Genomic DNA, 20,811 nt, shown 5'->3' with positions numbered 1-20,811 from the left:
TGGGTCATGTTTTTTTCATTACCCAGAGATGCTAGTAGCCGAAGCTTATGGAATGCTGGGTAATATGACACAATCTGTCATATTTTAAGTCCTTCCCTAAAGCTCTTTTTTTTATGTTCCTGAAAATTACTTATTCAAAAGTGTATCACGAAAAAAATTCCCCTCGCCTTAAAATAGCTTAAAGTAACTCAAAACCTTCCTTCCTTATTTCGGTCCTTACTTTAGCTGAATGATGCTCTCTGTCTCCCCACCCCCACAGCTCAGGTTGAGGAGCCTTTTCCTGCTACTGAGCCCCACCCAAAGGTTGACAGGATTGGTTCCTTAGGTTTGTGACATCACAAACCCTGACTTGTCTGGTAGATGGCTGCCTGACGGAAAAGAAGGGCTGGACTCGCTATCTTCGCTCTGCCTGGGTCTTGTCCTTGGATATTTGTGAACAAAATTTTCCTGAGAGCTCCAGATCTGCGCCGAGATTTCTTTGACAAACAAATCTCTCGTGGTGATGCCATCCTAGAGGGAGCAATTGTACGGAGGAGGAACAAGGCGGCATCTTTTTGAGTTGGACCTCTATAGTTTAGCAGACTTCTCTGAAAGAATGGCCAGTTCTCCCAATGGGCATCACATCACTGGTCTTGCTTCAAGGCTGGGTGTGGTGAGAACTGGGCTTTCAAAAATCTCAGTTTTCCCCAAGGCAGACCTGGGGCAGTTTAACCAGCCATCAAACAAGACATACTCTGAATAGGGGAGAATTGGCCCTATCACGTTTTCCACTAGTCCCCAGCTCCCAAGTCAATGATAAAACTTTGTACAGACACTTGCCAGCATTTTTAAAAGGGCTGTTGTGGTCAGAACATTTCTAACTTGGTGAATAATGATGGTGTTTATAACCCAGCGTGTGAGAAAGAAACAACCGTGTGCTAAATATAAAAAATGTGATCGTTGTGATCAGGCAGCAGAACTTTACCAACAAGAATGGGCCATGAAATGCGAATAAAAATTACAATTAACTTAGTTTCGTTGCACAGCATTGGTGAATGTTTGTGTGAATTAAATAAAATAAATGCAATAAACCACAAACATTTAAAATTAACTTATGAATCAGAACTATGCAGTTCATTTCCATGTGGGGTTGAGTGTCTATCATATCTTAGTGACAATCAAAAATGTAATTTAGAACTCAGTCAGTGTTTCTGACCTCCTCAACACAGGAAACAAACAAGGCAGTGTTAAGGAAGGAAGTGAATCGGCTAAATACAAATTATAGGTGATCTAGCCATGTAAAGGACGAGAGTACTTATATAACATCTCCAAATTATGTATCAATACAACTGAATGACCTAACCTTGAACCATATTTGCCTAAAACCCATCACAGTGCCATTGCAGAGTAATTACTTAGAATCAAAAGTGAAATGAGGCGGCTTTTCAACCTGCCCTTTAGCCGACATTTACATTATTTATTCATGTGCTCCAGAACTGTGATGGTCTACATCAGAGGACTTAATTATGTCCAAGGAGGCAGCACTGATCAGTCAAAGACCTCACTGACTACCATAAGGACGCAGCACTAGTGCATAACGCATCAACATTTCTTAATGCAACAGTGAAATCAATTACATACAGGCTTCTTGAATCATCTAAGTATTGACTCATAATCCTCTAAACAAGTTGGCACAAGTAAGGAATTAAAAGCCTCTATTCACCAAATTAATGAGAATCCATGCAGAGAGGAAAAATATATATATTTTTTTTAAAAGCTGAGAGAAGCTCACATTCTAAAAGTATCATGTGTCATATATAGAAAAAGGATATGAAAGTATTTGAAAATAAGTGGAAGCATTTTAACATTTAGAGCTAGTAGGCTGCTATGAAAATGTCTTTAATGACTCACACCAATAATACATTTTTGGTGTGTAATGGATCTATCATCAGTTCGGAGGAACAGAAATATGGTGGTTATTTAGTTGATTGGCAGTTTGTGTCATGTACGTGTCATAAACATAACTAATTGTCTGTTCATGCAAGATTTAAAAACAAATAATTATAGGATTAATATACTGTGCTAATGTTTTTTACGTTTTCCAACTGAATAAATGGTGAATTTGCTGGTGATGGTTTTACATCACGCAACTCGACATGGAAACCAGCAGCGCCGTGTCATTACATTCCCTGCAATTAGACCTTCAAGCAAGTGAACGGCACAAGGAAGGAAAAAAAATAGCACAAGGGCAGGTAGTTTAATAAGATGTTTGAAGCACTCATTACCCCGTCATCTTGCCGACAGCTTAGAGCAAAGAGAAATAATTAAGGATCTGATCCAGGGTGACCTGCATTCGATGGAACTCTTCAAATGGTTCGGGGGCAGAGAGAGGGCACGTTCCTGCTAATACACTTACAGAGGCTGGAGGGCTGGCAGAAATATCAATTTAGAAAACTGTTCAAAATAACAAAGACACAGACAGTGAGGCTCAGGGATTTCAGAATATGACAAGTGCTGCTAGTTAGCCAAAAAGGGGGGGAATACAGTTATACACATTCAGTGCTACAATATAATGAAGCTTTAGATCCATCTAGCCATTATCTCTACTGGTTATTCTTCAAAGGGCTGCTGGGGGGCTGAAGCCAATCCCAGCTGATATTGGGTGAGAGGCGGGCTGCTCCCTGCTTATGGCAAGGCTGACAAATAAAGACGAACAACCAGTCACACTCACAGATGTGTTTCTACTATGTTCAACCTATATATGTTGTTGTAAAAAAAAAATCAAAATCAATACCAACAGTAGCTTTAGGCCATCAACTCTTTATTTTTTGACCAGAAATAATTTCTAACATACAAAGATTTCCACAAAAAAGAACTTTTATACCAAAAGCATATTTTTGTTTAACAAATATTTTCCAGTATTTAAATACCCCCCCCCGTATTAATAATACAAACAAACATTAACAAACTGATGTACCAAAAAGACCTTTGTACACAAAAGTAAACATGGAAATATGTCCATTGTCCTACTGTCCCTCCCTCTGGCTGGTCCAGAAGGACTCTCCACTTCAGACAGTAGCAAGTCTGTCTGCTTAAGTCGTGCCTGTATGAAGGGACTTAAGAGTGAGGGGCCTTATTGATCGTCTTCTATGAGTGAAGTCCAGGCATTAGTTCCAGCAGGCTGAATAGACAGCTGTCCGTGAGCCACTCTACTGGGCCAACATAGCAGGGCTGAGTGGAGCTGGGATGTGCACTTTTGATTTTGATCTCCCCAACATCACTTCTATTGACCGACGCACTGTCCTGTGCTTTACTTGCTGAGAGAAGCACTTGCTGGGGCCTCGCTGGAAGCCTGGACACAAGCCACCATTGCATTATCCGAGTTGCTGTTGACAAGCTTGTGATGATGAATCCTCCATGGTCTGCTGAGACCTAGCCCTAATCACTGCTGTCATCTACTGGCAACTGCCGTATCCACTGACCACGGCAATCACAAGTTGGGTTATCGTGGTACACAGCGCTGAGAATCCTCGTGTTTGTTATCAAGGTGTTTATGTGCGGACTAGGCTCACTGAAGTTAGACCACAGGTCAATTTATACTGAGAGCAGCCCACTTTTCCATTTGGGCTCAAAATCTCACACATTTTTTCAAAGATCAGAAACTTTTCCTGGCAGGTTACTTAGTTTTTTTGAATTAGTTTTGATTGGATTAGTATTAGTGTCGGTTACATTTTTTGTTTTTATTAATTTAGGTACCAAATTATTATTTTTCATTTTAGGGCATTCTTTTTTTTAGGTATACATTTTCAACATTTTCTCCAGCCATTTTGGAAGTTGGATCCCCTACTGGCCAAGCATTCATTAGGACAAAATTAGCAATAAGCACTCAATGGTTTGTATTATTGTGGTCCATTAAGACGGCTTGTGTATGCGTGTGGTCTCAACCTGGACCATTAGCATAAGAATGTATCAACACAATTTAATATTTTCTATATTTCGCGGCAGCCCTGGTGTCTCGACATTTATTATGTGAGGTGGGGCTTACCACTTCTGAGACAAAGAGGAAAACTGTTGATAAATCCTGCATCTTCCTGGTCCTACAAAGTAGCACCTGTGCGTGAATCCAAAGGAAAAGCACATTGATCCATTATGATTCACTTTCCTGTCACAAATAACAGAAATGATTTCAGTACAAACTGACCATTTTGAAAATGCAGGGCCTGAGATGAACACAAACTAATGGTACATGCCGCCATCTAGTGGTTACTAGATGGATCGCACGTACAAAAGGAGGCTATGTAAATGCTTCCAAATTTGCCTGTAAGTAAACTGTATATAGCATTACGTACAATTCAATTCTTTAAATCTAATGTGAGTCTTATCATCCTACACAGACCAAAGAGACTCTGCGCGCCCCCCAGTACATGGAGACTGCTCTCTCTTGGATCTCAGCAGCTTGCGGCCTTCCTCATAGTCATCCTGGTCCACACTGATCAGCAGGCGCACACCCTCTGTGCCTGCTGCCATCCTCAGTGAGTCTGTGATGAAGACTCCCTTCAGGGCCTCCAGCAGAGCTCCACTCAGGTAGTCCCCCCAGAAGGCCTCCAGATTGTCCAGCTCTGTGAACTTGATGTCGCAGACGATGGAACCCAGGTCTCTGGCGCGCAGCAGTGAACTGGCTTGGCTGAACAACTCGAACTGCCGCTCTAGCGGCTGCCGCTTGTCCGAGGAGACGTTGCCACGGAGTGCAGACTCATGCTCCAGATACTCGGCCCGGACACGCAGGCGGACATCTGATAATGGAGGAGGGAGGAGCAAGTAGTGGTGGAAAAAGGGGTGAGGGGTGAAATAATGGTAGGAAAAGTAGAGGGGAGATCGTGAATAATGAGGGCCAGGGAGACATACAGTGGGTAAAGGGGGAAGAGAGGAAGATGAGGAAAAGGGTCATTGAAAAAGTGAAAAGAAGTGGGTGGTGGAAGTCAAATTGGATAGGCCCACAGAAACCGAGGGGGAGGGGTCAGGAAGTCAAAACCAAAGGGTAGAGAAACAGGAACAAGACAAAATCATAAGAGGACAGTTAGTTCACTTTATCAACATGGGGCATTAAATTCAGAGGTTGAACTAGTTGTTTGAGAGCATGGAGTTCCAAAAAGGAAACTGTGACCCAATAGGCTCATTAAGACGGGACTGAAAATTGTGCAGCAGAACATTTGCGGTTTTCTTTTGATAAAGGCTCATCAAAAGAGCAAATCCCGTGTTACTCTGTGTCCACACTCTGCAACTGAACCAGTAGTTATTTTTCTTCTGAGGCAATTTAAGTAGTAATGTTAGCTGTAAACTAGAGAGCTGGCAGCGATCAGAAGAAACTGATGGGACTGAATTTTGACCTTCTGGGGTTTGCATAAATCATGGTGGTACAGTTCATATGATGAATCAATTCAAATCAACTTGAAACCTTCGGCAAATGTCAGGTGGAAGTTAAGGAAAAGCAAACTTCGCAGCGTCAAGCCCTGGCGTGGCTTCTTGTTCCAGCCCAGTGTTAAAACACTGCAGATTCATTCTGATCAACATGTTTAATGCTGACAACTGATAACTCCCGCAGTTCCGCATTAACAGGATTGGTGGTCATGCAACAGCACAGCGAGAAAGATCAGAGGATACATACTGTGCTGAGCAAGAGCACTGCTGAGACCGTCCCCCATGTCATTATTCCGGAACTTCGAGTGGAAACCAGCTGCTGACGACTTTTGCTGCAACAAAAATCCATCTCTCTCGCTCGAACCCCTTCAGTAGAGGTCAACAGTCTTTACTACCAATGACACCCATTTCTCTAGGAACATTCTCATCAAGGTTTCATTGCGGAGCTGTGCAGAAACCTTATTCCGAGCAGTTTTAAAGCCATAGTTGCATCTCCCCAGTGTGAAAAAACCCAGAGTCAAAACTCTTTACTGCTCTCCTTCAACCGTTTGAGAAGGGGCTTGGGTCAAATCTTAGTAAGGAAACATTAAATGTGTGTCGGTAAATTACTAAAAACGCCTTTAAATGTTAAAATAAACACAAACACAAACATAACAGAATATGTTTTCAATCAGACCCAGAGGCATGTGTGTAAAGCTCATTCATGGATCTGATGGGCAGACAATGACCAGAGATTTACTCATGGTACTGAAGGAGCTTAATACCAAGGACGAGATATAAACACTTCTCAACCTGACACAACACATTAGCTATACATCAACTCATGAGCCGAGTCTTCCTATTCTTCATTCATGTTTCGTCTGGGGCTTTGGGAAATGGCACGGGACACAAGAGGGTTTAAGTTTGGGAAATGCCAACATTAGAAATGCAAATGTTGAATTAAGGCATTGATTTTGCATCTCTTAACATTTGTAGGCGAGCGGTAACCAAACACCATTATTTGCATTTGTGCTTCACAAGGTTGTATTTAGATTACTATGAAAACAGAGGACTGGATCAAAAGGGACACTTAATCAATAAGGTTTGACAAATGTAAAATAATATGCAGGATTGGAAACAACATTCATTTGAAAACCCACTAGCAGGAGATCATTCAATTTACACATCAGTTTCTATTATAAGGCAAAATATTTTTCTTCAGCGTGAAAGAATGACATTTTACAGACCTTTATAAGACATTGTAGTGATTTAATAAAAATAAATTATATTCATATTTCTATTACAATGCTTAAAATATATGACCTTTGACTGAAATAATGTTTCTTAAGTTCAGTCCATTGACAATAACAGAGATTTGATACATTTGGTTGTCTCCTCATAACACAGATCATGATTGTCTTTAGGACTTTAAGAACCTACACCAATTATTCATCCCCCTTTTTTCAAGTTTCATTGTTTTACAACATTGATCTACAGTGCACTGCCGACACACAGAGAATCATGCATAAAAAAAGTATTAGTTATTGGTGATAAATGTTCTTTGAAATGAAGTAGAAAGAAGTTTTATGGCATAACAAAATTGAAATTGAGAACTTTGTCCTCAGTGGCCCTGTTCATAACTGGCGCTTACATCCTTCTTAGCTGATCCAATCACAAGCGGACAGCTCTAAGTACAGGTGTGAATGCACCAAGGACGCTTTGAGGCCATGACATCAGATTGGTCAGAAGTCGTCTGGGACGCATATGGCCACATTCTTTTAGACGAGACGTGAATGTGTCCTGGGGCCAAACTGAGACACAAGCTTCTCAACTGATGTCCTCTGCATGAGCGGAAGTAAGCGCTCAATTGGTTCACAAATCGTATGAGCTGGCCAGGACATCTGAAAATTTCAAATAGTCCAGAGATATTACGAAAAAAATCAGATATCTTGGCCAATTTTTTTGCTGGGAACACACCAAGGAATTTCCTCTTATTTTAATATCCAGCAGACTAGGCACAGGAAGTGCATTGCAGCCTGCTGCTGATTATAAATACCAATGTACTTGGTCCTTGCAAATAGAAATGTACGTATTCATTTCCAGCAGGGAGGAGCAGGAAAATGATATCTGATCACAAGTGGTCACTTACAATGCATGTGGCAACTAATGTCAGGTGTGAACTGATATACTTCTAAAAGGCATGTCAATGCCAGGTATGAACAGGACCTATGGTTGGAATAATCAAATCAGAGCTCACTCCTGGAAACACACTATTCCCATTATGAGGTGCAGCGGTGGCTGCATCATGCTGTGGATGCATCTCTACAGCAGGCACTTCCATTGCTTGAGAAGGTAGAGGCTAAATTGAATGCAGCAAAATACAGAGAAATCCTTGAGGAAAACCTGCTGCAGTCTGCAAAAGAACTGTGGCTCACACGTAAGTGCTCAACACAATGTCCTAAACTTTGAACAGGTTTGTTGTCACTTGGAACAAGTAATTAAAGGTTTGTCTGTGTCAAACAACCGTCGCACAGGGATTCAATGTTCTAAAAGAATAAAACTAAAATGTATAAGGAGAGGGGATTAAAAACATGTCTTTACTATATATGGTTCCTGCAGGCATATTGTTAAAATCAGGATGCATTTGTTCAGAATGTCAAATCGAGTATTTATCTAGATACAGAATATTGGCAATCACCTTACTTTTATACCCTTTACTAAATTCAGTATGGACGCAGAGAAATATGAAGGGAAGGGCAGTTAACATTTCGACCTTTTGAATCATTACACTGTGTGAGGGCTGTGGCTAAGATAAACACCTGCCCTTCATGCAATTAATGCATTTATGGATGGTCTCCGTGTCTGCCTTCCCATTTCATACTGAGCAGGATGGAGGTAGAGATAGTGGTAGTGAGAAGAAGACCATTCAAAACCACAGGAACACAGTGATAGTCATTTTGTTAGGGTTACAGAGCACTTCACGCTTCATCAGACACAGAGAGATCCACTTAGACAGGACATTAGGAAGCACAGCTTTCATTTTCTCACTTTAAACACCAAGCCCGTTTGGCTTCCTCCATCTCACCCCACCAAAATAAAAAAAAAAGTTTAAGTACCCATTTACGAGGAGTCACTTGGAACGGAGAGCTTCAACTCTTTATCGATCCGTTTTTCTGCTGAACGACTGACCGAGAGAGTGGAGTGTTAGGGGAGTATCGAGAGACAGGCGGACAGAACTCTCTTTTCCCCATAGACAAAATTCACCCTCTGTACCATTTTTGCGTAGCTTGAGCATTTAGTGTTCGTTCTCTCCCTCGCCTTGTGTGTAAGGATACTGTTTTCCTGACACACAGGTTGGTCTGTTTAGAACTGCGAACACAGAAAGGAGAGAAAGAGAGAAAGAGAAAGAGACAAGCACAAGTGGGTTGGATATCTGTCGACTGGGTTGTTTTTTCAACATCAAGCAGGCATGGAACAGCAGCACTCACTTCTCTTAGTTGTAATGAGGTTTGAGTCGGGGCAATAGTTGATACTGACAAGTTCATCAGCTCAGAAAATCCCTTTGCTATAGCTCTACAATATAACAGCAGTGTCTAAGTGGGATGCTTGGGACTACTCTTACCTTGACCAATCCTGTTACACTCACCAATCCATTATTTAAGGTCTGACAGTAGCATTAATCTTTGATGTGCATTAAACCAAGTAAGGGCCTCACAAGCATCCCATTTGGATCGCACAAAACTACGACTGAGCTGAAGTTAAAAAACACCTTATGAGCATTTGTACCGTTGTCAGAATCTGATTGAGACACTTCACTGAAAATGATCTGAGAGATGAATCCTGACAAGTATTTGAAGTCTGTTTAAATGTTGGAGGCCAGCATCGGACTGAACCGCCCCATCTATCTCTGCTCCCTCTTGACAAACACACACTCAGGACTCACACCGGGCACAGAGATAAGATACAGCAGGAGCTTCCTTCAGCAAAGCACTGTGGGGTTATTTTTCTCAGAACTGCCTGAGTAAAGGTTACATGGGCTTTTTTTTAAGCAGCTGTCTATTGGCAGCCCTTTTAGATTCTCTAAGATGAAATACTGGACTAGTTCTTCAGAAAGGACCAAATTATTATTGTTATTAAGTTGAGGCTCGAATGTAGTTTTAATTAGCCATTAGGATTTCAGTTGATTAAATCTCCACACAGATATTTACACCCACTTTTATGAAAATCCCATGATCCCATGGTTTTCTGCATGCAGTGATAACTGACACTTTCACAAACATGTCCAACATATCTTATATTTTGTCTTAAGATAACATAGTTTGCTCATTTCAGGTTCATCGTTTTAATTTGGGCTGCAGCTCCTCTTTTCCACCGCTGTCTTTAACACTTGGTTTTAGCTCCGGTCTCTTTAAGGCCCCCTATTGTTAAATCCCAGTCTGCTCTGATTGTGGCCCATTCTGTTGTGTTTGGTCAACTGCTTTCACCACATGTAAATGTTTGCCTCCACTCTCACTTTACCTGGCTTTGTTAGATGCACCAGACTAACCGGGAGGCGTGCAGTAAGCAAATATTGGGTATCAGCCAGACTACTGAAGAGGATGATGGTATTTTCTGTGGGGGAAAGGAGCTCCCTTTACCACAGACTTTTGTCTTACAAACCAAATAACATAATGGAGGAAAGAGAAAAACTGAAAATGTATAATACGTCTCAGATAACCCAAAACTAAACAAAAGCAATTGACTGCAGTCAAACCTGACTTGTTCTGTTGCAACGTTGGGCTCAGTCAAAGCTTAAATTGACTTCATCTGGTGTCGACTTATTAACTCCACCCTCTAATGTGAGCAGACCACGTCGCAGCTAGTAAACAAATTTGTACTCAGCTCTGTTCTACACAGCTTTTGACATCATGCAATATTCAAAAAGGAGAATAGTACACTGGAAATATTTGTGCATCATCCGACTCATGTAAGATAAAGTATTTTCTATTTAACTATCATATGAGAGACGAGGTTTACAGGATTACAAATATGCAACTGCTGGACTTTTGGTCATTGGCCATATTTGTGAACACGTGTCAGGTTTCTCAAGGTTTTTCTCCACAGAGAAAGTAAAGGAATTTGTAAAAGACTTTTGTGACGTATATCCCCAGTAGTTTAGTTTTGGTGGGGTTAAATTAACGATGAGAGATTTTAGTTTTCTTGCATTTTTTCTTTTTACATAAGCTAAAGACTTCTTGGAAATATTTGTGGCTTACTGCTGAGGACTCTGTCAGTTCTGTGAAACACTTTTCTCATCCACATCCGTGTGCAACACTATAACATTAGAGACAGGGGGCAGCTACATTATGATACACAAGCATCTAATACAGAGCAAAATGGCAGCATCAACCCCAGTTGTAACAAGGGGAGAGCCTCTTTTACCTTAGGCATGGGCCCAGACTTGTGAGAGAGCGCATGACTGAGTTGATCGCGCACACTGCGGTATGTATGGACAGAGGGGGGTGACAGACTGTTTTGTTCCTCTGTCTCCATGATCCATTGTGTCTTAGGTTACTGGATCTGAGTCACAATCCTGAGTCAACCTGGTGGAGTCAAGACAGCAACATGTTTATAGTCACAAGTACATCACTCATCCTGAATAACTAAGAGCGGCTGTCTGCATTGTTAGATGATTTTCTTCTTTTTTTAAAAAAAAATAATTTAGAATCACGAGGTCTTCGTTATGATAAGTATTTCTGACCAAAAGCCAACGAAGGACGTTAAAAAAAAAACAATTGATAACGTTGACATGAATGACTTGAGCAAACTTCACACAAAGAGCAACTGGTGTTAGTGGTATTTGAATTGAAGCTTATATTTGCTGCGAGAAACTACCATTGGCCGATTAGGGCAGGCAATAGTTGACACGTGAAACAGGACATTGATAATTGATCATAAAGTGCAGCTTTCCAGTTTGATCGTTTTGAACAAATGCATAAAGTAGTTTTTCAGGAAGATGTGCGAGGTTCAGTAGTTGGCTCTTGTGACAACTTTGTATCAAGCTTGACTTTAAAGCAGAGCAACTTCTTACAGACAACCTACCAGTCCATGCTCTGAACAGCAGCAGCAGAACATAGCTTGATGGGTTAGAGAGAAGGTGAAATGAGGGGCATGAGAATGCAAAGAGGGACCAGATGGAGAAACAGGCAAAATGTCCCCGCTGTTGATGTTACAGTTAAGGAGATATTGAAAATCTAAACACAAAGAGCATGACAGTGAAAAAGAAGATGCCTGTCAAATGAAAGGGAATTGCAAGGAAATTTATATTTCACATTTTATGTCTGCATCAAACGGTTGAATCAATTGTTGTGAAAATTTTCTTTGCTGAAGCAGTAAATCGAATAGAGTCCTTTAGATTTGTATGTGTTTGAGATGTAAAGTCAGGATCTGCAGTTAAAAAGGGTTGACTTCCTGGTTCCATGAGACAAGAAGAAGTTGAGTTGGCAGACCGAAAGTGCTGACATGAAAACTTCAACAAATGAATTCAACAAATAACTACTGCAGTTCTGGCTTATGTAGTACCGACAGATTTCATACTCAAGCAATATCACCACATCAAAGACATTTGGGTTCTAATGCTGTCAAGATTTTCAAGTGCGTCACTGACATTAACACTGTTAATAACAAGAAATCTCTCCAGCTGACACACCCGGTTAACTCCCTCCACTGTCTGTTTGTCAGGTAACAACAGTGTTGGTGTGGCTGGTCTATTGCCAGCTGCTATTTAGGGTCAATGCTCTTATGTTAAACAGTTTTACCTCTTCTGAAGTGTGTAAGACAAATGTCAAACTTTGTCCCTGTTCTTCACACTTCTCTTTCTTCACAACAGAATATTTGCTCCATTACGCAAAGGAGTTAAAAGACTCTGGACTCAGTGTGCAGGGTTTCTGTGTGTCAAGATTTTTTGGGATGATCGTTAAAAAAAAATAAAAAAATAGCGGAAACTCAGACTTATCATGGCAATGCCTTCCCTCAAGCTGAGAGTCCGCGAAGACAAACAACATCAGAATTGTAGGAGACATAACAGGAAATATGTTGATGCTGCAGGGGATGTTAATGGATTGAATATGATATTGAAACTTATGAAGTTAATAAAAAAGGGGAAATTATCTGTAACAGAAAATGGGGGCGGGTGATGGTGCTGAAGGCAAGACATGAAAAGCTTAACAAGACCGGTTAAGAATGCAGGAAGTGCTCTTACCACAGGACGCTTTAAATGGCGGTGGTGGTGGAGGCAGCGGCAGCCCCTGTCTGCTTGTTCTCTTTGGCTTACGGCTCCAGCCATTTCCCCTTTTCTTCCTCCTCCTGCGATTGGGTAACCCAGGCATAGGAGGGTAATTATCTGACAGAGCAGGAATGGAATTAGTTGAATTAGGACAATGAGCGTGGAAAGGAGATCTTTGTGTTTGTGCTGACATTTTACTTTGTTTACTTCGTTCATTTCCACCCACTTTCTGTTGATATCTAAACAAAACATCCTTTGTTGAAAAGTTCACATCAGCTATAGACACCAAAACTACATATGATCACTAACTCAGCCCATTGTATTTTGTAACCGCCAGTGGCACTAGCATTAAGTGTAGGGTAAAAATGTTCCAATGTAAAGAATGATAATCAGTAGTTTTGAACAGTCCGCCTCCATTACAAAAATGTTTGCACTCACACTGCAGCCTATACTTCTGGACAGAAAGACACAACACAATAAGTGCGCTTACCAGTTCTCAATTGCTGTGTGAAATAAGGAAGAGGTATTTCTGTCTGTCTACAGCTGTGACGCATTCCAGAGACGCACATCAACTCTCTGCTCTCTGTTCCATATCGCCGTCTAGTTCTCTCTGGAGACACTGTAAAACAAAAACTATAGATAAGTATCATGAGCATAGAAGTAGGAAAGAATTATGCAATGATTGAAAAACTCTAACATGTCATTATAGTGGAAGGCAGCAGATGTTGCAGTCAACATAATCTCAAATTCTGCTAAGAAGCACTTCAGAGATTCATCCTCACCTGTCCTCCTTTTCTTGTGGGACACTAAGGGCAGCAGATCATGACGGGTGAGGACTCTTAGTAGTTGCAGTAGTGGCTCCAAGTTGCCATCGCTAAGGTATCCTCGCCTCTCTAGCTCTAGCAACAGCTCAAGGCCACTCTTGGGTTTATGTGAGACCTCCAATGGATGATGGGGGGCCTGAAGCTTTACACGCCCCCAGGCCTTTAGCAGCTCAGGACTCGGGGACACTCCCGGGTCATCTGGCTCGCCCTCATGGGGCTCAACTGTCCAGCCTGCTGGATTGAGAGGGTGCGGTGTAGAATAGGCTTCATTCAGAAGGAATGACAGCACTTCTATGTCCGTCTCTGTCAGCTGAGAACTGACTATTTCAATAACCTCATGTAGAGACAGCATCCCATAGTAGTTTAGACACTCTGTTTCATCCCAGTACATTGAGTCCCTGAAAGGGTACTGGTGGTGGTGGACTGCAGCCATGATGGAGGTCTGTCTGTGGCCTCTCTCTACCCTCCCACCTGTGCCAAGACTGGTCAGGATAGAAAATAAATAGATACAACACACAAATATGTCATTGGTAAACATGTAAAGGTCCAACTGTCTAACTTGTCAGTTTGGAGGTAACAGCACATGGATCAAGTATTCAGTAGATTTGCCTTATGAGAATTACGACAAGTATTTTTACTTTTAATACTTCAAGTCTGTTTAAAAACAAGCACTTGCTTACTTTTACTCAATTAAGAAAGTTAATGAGGTGCTTTTACTTGAGTATACTTCAGTCAGTTTCTTTCTTCAGAGTACTTCCTCCACCACTGGTGTCAATATATATATTGAACTTTTGTCATATTGCTATTAATATAAATTATACTGAGAAAATGATTGTTGTATTTCGCTGCACTCCACAGCAGTGTGGGCAGGTTTGCTGTTTCATATAAACACTGCATTCATATACAAGTAAAATAGGTCGGACTTCCACTTCCTGCCAAGTTGTCTGTTTGTTTCCCCTGTTTTCCATGCATGCACTAAATTGTGTGAACTATATATATTTTTTGCAAAGACTTAAAAGCAGATGTTTGGACGAGAGGCGAACAAAAGCTACGTTCATAGTAAAGTACCCGTCCAAACAGCTTAAACAGCTGTCTGCGCTGTAGCATGGAGCTAACGTGTTTCTCCCCAGTGTTTGGTGGCCTGTTTGTGCAAAGCTCAGCACTCCTACCTCGAGTCACCGTCAGTTCGAGGCTGTGTCCAAACCCCCCGAGCAGATCGGAGGCAGCTGTGTTCTTCTCGTCCTTTGTGGAACTGGATCCACCAAAAGCGAACTGGAGGGGAAACACCGGGACTGGAGCTCGTTCCTCAGCAGCAGCCGGTGGAGCAAATTACCCCTTTGACACGTTACGTAATCAGTCACGTTTCTGTGAGGAAAAAAAAACAACAACACGCCTCAGGACCCCAAAAAAAACACACACAAGAAAAAAAACATCGCTTCATAAAGATTTCGAGCTAAATACACAAACTGAAAATAACAACTAGTACCACGATAAGTTTTGAAATGTTGTTAAAATATGTATAAAAAACTAATGTTCAGAATTGGCAGAATTCTGTCTTTACGGACATTAACGGGACATTTCCTGCTAGCTACTAATAACGTTGTTTGCGTACGCTAGCTCCTGACGAGGCTTGGTAAACAAACACAGCCGGAGTTGTGTCGATGCTAATGCCAAAACAAAGTGTGATAAAACTGTAATATCTATAAAAGTGTCACATTGTAAAATGTAAACGCGTTTCACGGCTCATCTTCCGTGTTTGTTGATGTTGGGCTGGAAACTCCCACAGCTGCCAAACACCAGCACGAGGAGGGAAACGGGCCAATCACAGCCCTCCGCCCGCACGATGACGTCAGGTCACGTTTGGACGTCACTGATCCAGAGTCAGATTTTCCCATCGAGCCCCTGAGTGAGGCTGGAACACCGAGAGCTAAACAGCTGATCCCAGGTCAGATGATTCTCCTCTATTGTCTTAGTGTGTGGCTGAAAACATTTTGTTCTCATCATTAAACACTTCACACTGACGACTTTACTAACAACTGAAAGTGGGAAAAGAAACAGTCAAATAAAATAATATAAAAAGTATTAGGACGCACAACTTGTTGCTGAATTATTAAAGTACTGTTAGACAAGAGCTTGTGTGGAATAACCATAGATAAAGTGTATGGGAATAACTGTAGAGTGGTGTGATCTTCAATTTGCTTTGAATTGTTTCCTATTGTTTGCTTTCAATATAATTTTGAACTTGCAAGGCACCTTGTAACTGTTTATTTGAAAGTGCTTTACAAATAAAGCTCTTTATCATTACATTATCATTATCATTATTACAATTAATAACAACAACAACAACAACAACAATAATAACAATAATATAAATAGAACATTTTGAGTGGCATGGAGCTTGTTTTGCCCTTCAGGTTCCAAACATAAACAATTTTGAAATGAAAAGCAGCAATTTGTTACAGTTGTAAAAACAAAAGTGACCTGTTATTGAAGTGAAAACAAAAAAACATTTTATTTTATAAATTATTCATATGTTTTCTTGTGCAATGTTTACTTTGCAATGTAACTAAAGTAGTTAAATAGATGTACTGCAGTAACAAGTATATATCTGTAAATGGTCTTGGACTTACAGTAAAGTGAAGTACATCCACGTTTATCAGAATTTTAAATGTAGTAATGGTAATATTCCATAACTGAGTATATGACACAATATGTTGTTAACCTCAAAGATGCTTTGGGAGCAGATAGAGCAGCCCAGCAGAGGTCGGTAGTTCTCTGAGCAGTCGGTAGGTGGCGGTGTTTTGCGTCCAGACAGCAGGAAGTAAAACAACATCCACATCACATCCGTGAAGCAGAAGAGAAACAGGAGCTTCACACGATCCCATCAAACTTCTGCTGTGAGTACATGTGTTTAAATAAACAGTTTTACCCTCGCAGACACGTGTCATCTCCTCCCTGTTCGTCCCAGTCACAGGTTTAAAATCATCTAAACCTGCCGCAGCCTGAAGGAGTCACAGCGTTAGCAGTGAAGCTAACGACAATGTTTTGAACAAGCAGCAAAGTTGCTATTGTATCAACCCAGCTACACGGGTTTCTGATATATAACCGGACGTATTGAGGTTATTCTGAAACGTTGTCAGAGTTGATTAACACGTGAATTTCAAATGGTCGTTTGTTGGCAACAGTTTCCTAAATATCCGGCTGGTTCAGTGATGTGGCAGCGACCCAGCCCTGGGTTTTCCACGACTCAAAATAGTGCCCTGCAGCTAAAAGCTAAGCTAACTGTGTGTCCTAGTGTTGTGTGAGTAACACTGACGTCAAGTGTGAAGAACAAGGTGGTGAACACTTGTTTATCAAGTTAGCTTCTTTTCCCTGACACTTTATACAGCAGCTCCATAAACATTCACAATGAAGTGTTCATACTGTTTTCAAGTAACTGATAGATGAGTTAGTCTATCATGAACTATCCCAACTATTAAACATCACAGCATACAAGCAGCTAAAGGGAGGTTTTCAGATTGCTTTTTAAAAAATCTTACCAGACGATGATTATAAAATACATTTTTAAAGGAAATGTAATTTACAAAGCTAGCATCCCATCACTGTTTTAAAGCTTTACCTTATCTGGTGTTTAATAGAGGCTGTGATTGATTTATCTCAATGTGTGTGTGTGTGTGTGTGTGTGTGTGTGTGTGTGTGTGTGTGTGTGATACCTGAATTTTGATACTATACCAGAATTATGCTTCATAATTTCTTACTTTGCTTCGTCTGAAGTTTAGACTCTAACCATTTGTTCAAAACCCCTTGTTTATTCCCCAAACTATCCAGGGTTATATTAATTTGGCATCAGCAGCATACTAACCTTGTCCTGTGGAGAAATGCTAACCTCCCAATGTGCTCATAAATAATTGTGTACATTTGTGTGATGTATTATTCACTTATTATTGCTTTGTGGCAGTGAGTCTGTAGATGCCATCTGGAGCGCCAAAGGGGGAGAACTGTCAAGTCGACATGGGCAGCAAAGCCGGAGATCTGTTCGGTGACGGAGATTTGTTCGGTGCCGAAGACGCTCATCCAACTGGCAAGGGTGGAACTGGAATAATGTCAAAGTAAGGGCTCATATTTTTTATTTCCAGTGTTATTTGATCATATAGTAGTAATAATAATGCTGTTATCAAGAGGGTTTTGATTCTAAGTTGCTCAAATGTTCCCCCTTCTTCCTGATGGGAATGTACTGAAGGAGCTGCCACTGGTATTTATTTATCTACAACGCAGACAAGCTGTAATAGTCCATCTTCGACAGATACACAGTTACTACATGCAAAGGCATTTACAGATACTTCTAGTTGCCAGTTAATAACATAATTAATAATAAGCAACATGACTCTGTATGTTTCTGAAATTCCAAATGCTTTCCTATGACCTCACTCATTTGTGGCTCACTTCACAGGCTCTGGCTCCCTAAAGGCCTCTCAGTCAGTTCGGCTAAAGAGTGGATCGACAGGCGTCGGGTGTCCATTCGACCATGGGCCGGCTTCGTGGACCAACGCAAGTTTTCGAAACCCCGCAACTTTGGAGAGTTGTGTCAGAGAGTGGTGAAAAATGTGGAAACGTACAACAGCAACTACACCTTCATCTTCATGGGTCTCATCCTCTACTGCATGTGAGGCCAAAACAAGTTTGTGCTGTTTTGTCAGTGGGAACATTTTCACCTGCTGCTGCCAAGCTCTTACTCACACAGCCTCTGCTTCACATACACACAGGAGCTTTCTTGAAAACGTTTGCAGGGTTTTCATAGGTCTATATTAGCAGTGGGTGTATTAAAGTAAAGGAAACAGGACTGAAACATCAGCAAATAATTTCATTTAAGATCTAAAACTACTGCTGAAATGAACACAAGACTGATCACACTGTCTATGTTTCCTCTCCCCAGTATCAGCTCTCCCATGCTACTGATTGCCTTGGCTGTGTTTGTTGGTGCCTTCTACATAATCCACCTCAAGTCCCAGGAGTCAAAACTGGTTGTCCTTGGTGAGTTAAACTGCCTCAAAATATCAGCCACTGTGTAAGTGTGTGTCTGCTGATAAAAATCGGTCCAGTCTTTAAAAAAATATATACACTGTATATCCATCAGATTTAAATATAGTTTTTATTTTTTCAGTCAATTTACCAAATCTGCATGAGACATCAGATAACCACTTCTAATCTTTGACATGTGTTAAATCTGGAAATGATCTCATCAACCAGGCAAAGAGCTGACTGTCCCTCACCAGATGGGTCTGGCTGGATGTGTGTCTCTACCTGTGTTCTGGTTGGCTGGAGCTGGAGCCGCAGTCTTTTGGATTCTGGGTGAGTCAAACAGCTTCGTTTGTCGTTTGTTATTCATTCCAAACATTAAGGAATATAATGTTTGCAAAGCTTGTCTGGGATCAAATGTGTTTGTGTGATATTAATTATCAAATACATAAATTCTGCAGTTGCATTCAGTGAAAATCTGTGTAACACTCTCTGTCTGAAGGAAAAAACCTCCCTTCTCGTTGTTCTTCGCCTTCACATTCCCCTTTTTCCATTTGTCACGTCTCCTCTCAGGAGCGACGCTGTTTGTGATTGGCTCTCACGCTGCGTTCCGTGAGCTGGAGTCATCTGACATGGAAGAGCTCTTGATGGAACCGGTGTGAGGAGCAGGCTGAACTCTCAGGAGGAGCAGGTCAACGATCAGTCTATACTTTGACCCTGTAATTGTTGAAGCCGAGAAGGAAAACTACTCGTAGGTCTGTGTATCCTGTATTCCCTATATTTTACATATTCCATAGTATCCAGAATGCACCCTGTCTTGCCTCTGAAATAGTTGTTACAGACTATAGCTTTTTTTTCAAACTCATTCATACACATCTGTCAATCTGCACTAATAATTAAATTGTGGCCAGGTATTTAAGAAAAGTATCATGCAGACTCTATGCCTTTCTCTGCATATGTTTAAACCTTGGAGGCCTCTGGTTTTTGTCGCACAGCCTTTTGCTCCTTGTAACGTTGCTTATGCACAGAGACATATCTTTATTTATCTCTTTGCTGTACTCTCTGCTGTAGATGTCATGGGAAATAGTTTCGGTCTTTTTCTTATGTAAAGATAATTCACATGCAATGGTCACAGTTCTGCTAAAAATATCATTTTCCAAAGACAATGTGCCATTTGAAGCTTTAAAATCTGTCTCTTGTGATGAGCATGTACAAAAAAGCAAAATGTTTTATTCAAGTGATTTAAAAAAATATATAATGTGGTGTCGGCTGCTTAACAAAGGTTAATGAGACAAAATCTTAAAGGTCAGTGATGGTGTTTAATTTGGTACTAACTCCGCTCACAACATTCAGATCTGAAGGTCATTCCTCAAACGTACAAATCAACAATTCCTGGAACATGAAATATTTCTCTTTTTTTAAATCAATTATTCACTTGTTTACATTTCAATGTAAGTGTTTTTGTATTTAAATGACATTTTGGAAGTGCAATAAACCCCTGATGTAAAGGTACCTCATTGTGTCCAGGTCTTTTGTTATTTCTGCATCTTATTAATCCTGGTAGCTTCAGTCCAAACTACAGTGGACTCGTGTTTGGCAGGAGTTGCATTGAACTCAGTGGCCCTCTGCACTTACTTTGTACATTTCTTCATTATTCTGCTCGGGTCTGAATACACAGTGGAGTAGGACAGTTCAAATACTCCTGGCTCCTCTTCTCTCTGTCTGTAGTACACAACACTGCAGCGCTCACCAACCCCCTCTCGTCCCCCCCCTACGGTCCCCCTCTTGTCCCCCGTTTCATGTGACCCCCGTGACCTGTGGTCTGTGACAGCGCAGCGAGAGCACCCCCATGCTCAGGTTGCCATGGCGATGACCTTGGAGGGCCGTAGTCAGACACACACTCGCTTACACACTGCGGCAAAGGCGAGCGATCGATATTCTATTATACGGAGGGTGTCGAGAGGGGAGAGAGGAGAGTCGCACTGCAGTGAGCTCACTGCAGAGACACAGGGGAAATTAGAGAGAGGGTGAGAGTGTGAGCGTGTTTGTCAGCGAGAGTGACAGAAAGTGGGTGTGCACGTGTGTGTGTATGTATGAGCAGGAGACGCTGCATTTGTCATTGGACGGTGGTTTAGTGGTGCCAGAAAGTTTTTGTGTCACTTACTCAAAGGGACATGTGCTACATTTTCTCTGGATGCAGCAAAGTGACCTCTAACAGTACTTATCTCTCACGTTACAGAGCAGTATATTGTGTATAATTTATTAGACTCGGGCGCTCGCCGGGCAATAAGAGGTTCATTTAAAATAGATTACGCCTGTGGCACAGGGAGG

General features: G+C 41.3%; 2 protein-coding genes across 3 annotated transcripts; one reads left to right on the top strand and one right to left on the bottom strand.

Moving 5' to 3' along the window:
* Positions 1 to 2,783: 2,783 nt before the first annotated feature.
* On the bottom strand, positions 2,784 to 15,249 carry dedd1 (death effector domain-containing 1). 2 transcript variants are annotated; one of them, XM_035162718.2, is made up of 6 exons: positions 15,077 to 15,249; positions 14,634 to 14,829; positions 13,423 to 13,946; positions 13,131 to 13,259; positions 12,617 to 12,757; positions 2,784 to 4,772 (listed from the first exon to the last, which is right to left on the bottom strand). In XM_035162718.2, the coding sequence occupies exons 3-6, from the start codon at positions 13,895 to 13,897 to the stop codon at positions 4,366 to 4,368; spliced, it is 1,152 nt and encodes a 383-aa protein (XP_035018609.1). In that variant the 5' UTR covers positions 13,898 to 13,946; positions 14,634 to 14,829; positions 15,077 to 15,249; the 3' UTR covers positions 2,784 to 4,365. The 2 variants fall into 2 exon arrangements, with proteins under 2 accessions (XP_035018609.1, XP_035018607.1); XM_035162716.2 differs by having other exon boundaries at positions 14,634 to 15,249.
* A 963-nt stretch (positions 15,250 to 16,212) lies between these two features.
* On the top strand, positions 16,213 to 19,992 carry rabac1 (Rab acceptor 1 (prenylated)). Its single transcript, XM_035162767.1, has 6 exons — positions 16,213 to 16,361; positions 17,423 to 17,573; positions 17,915 to 18,127; positions 18,398 to 18,495; positions 18,712 to 18,813; positions 19,054 to 19,992. Exons 2-6 carry the CDS (start codon positions 17,434 to 17,436, stop codon positions 19,140 to 19,142), a joined length of 642 nt encoding a protein of 213 aa, XP_035018658.1. The 5' UTR covers positions 16,213 to 16,361; positions 17,423 to 17,433; the 3' UTR covers positions 19,143 to 19,992.
* Positions 19,993 to 20,811: the final 819 nt, after the last annotated feature.

Source organism: Hippoglossus stenolepis, chromosome 8, assembly GCF_022539355.2.
Source record: "Hippoglossus stenolepis isolate QCI-W04-F060 chromosome 8, HSTE1.2, whole genome shotgun sequence".
NCBI classification, from domain to species: Eukaryota; Metazoa; Chordata; class Actinopteri; order Pleuronectiformes; family Pleuronectidae; genus Hippoglossus; species Hippoglossus stenolepis.
Note: the sequence above shows the minus strand (reverse complement) of the source record. Positions and strands in the feature narration are given on the sequence as shown.

Bases quoted from the DNA above. Each gene is read 5' to 3' on its own strand.
- rabac1 (XM_035162767.1), top strand. From the start codon at position 17,434: ATGCCATCTGGAGCGCCAAAGGGGGAGAACTGTCAAGTCGACATGGGC. The intron at 17,574-17,914 runs GTAAGGGCTCAT...CTCACTTCACAG, and splicing joins GGAACTGGAATAATGTCAAA to GCTCTGGCTCCCTAAAGGCC. The intron at 18,814-19,053 runs GTGAGTCAAACA...GTCTCCTCTCAG, and splicing joins CGCAGTCTTTTGGATTCTGG to GAGCGACGCTGTTTGTGATT.
- dedd1 (XM_035162716.2), bottom strand. From the start codon at position 13,897: ATGGCTGCAGTCCACCACCACCAGTACCCTTTCAGGGACTCAATGTAC. The intron at 13,260-13,422 runs GTGAGGATGAAT...TTTGTTTTACAG, and splicing joins CCACAAGAAAAGGAGGACAG to TGTCTCCAGAGAGAACTAGA. The intron at 4,773-12,616 runs GTAAGAGCACTT...CTCCATTATCAG, and splicing joins GCCATTTAAAGCGTCCTGTG to ATGTCCGCCTGCGTGTCCGG.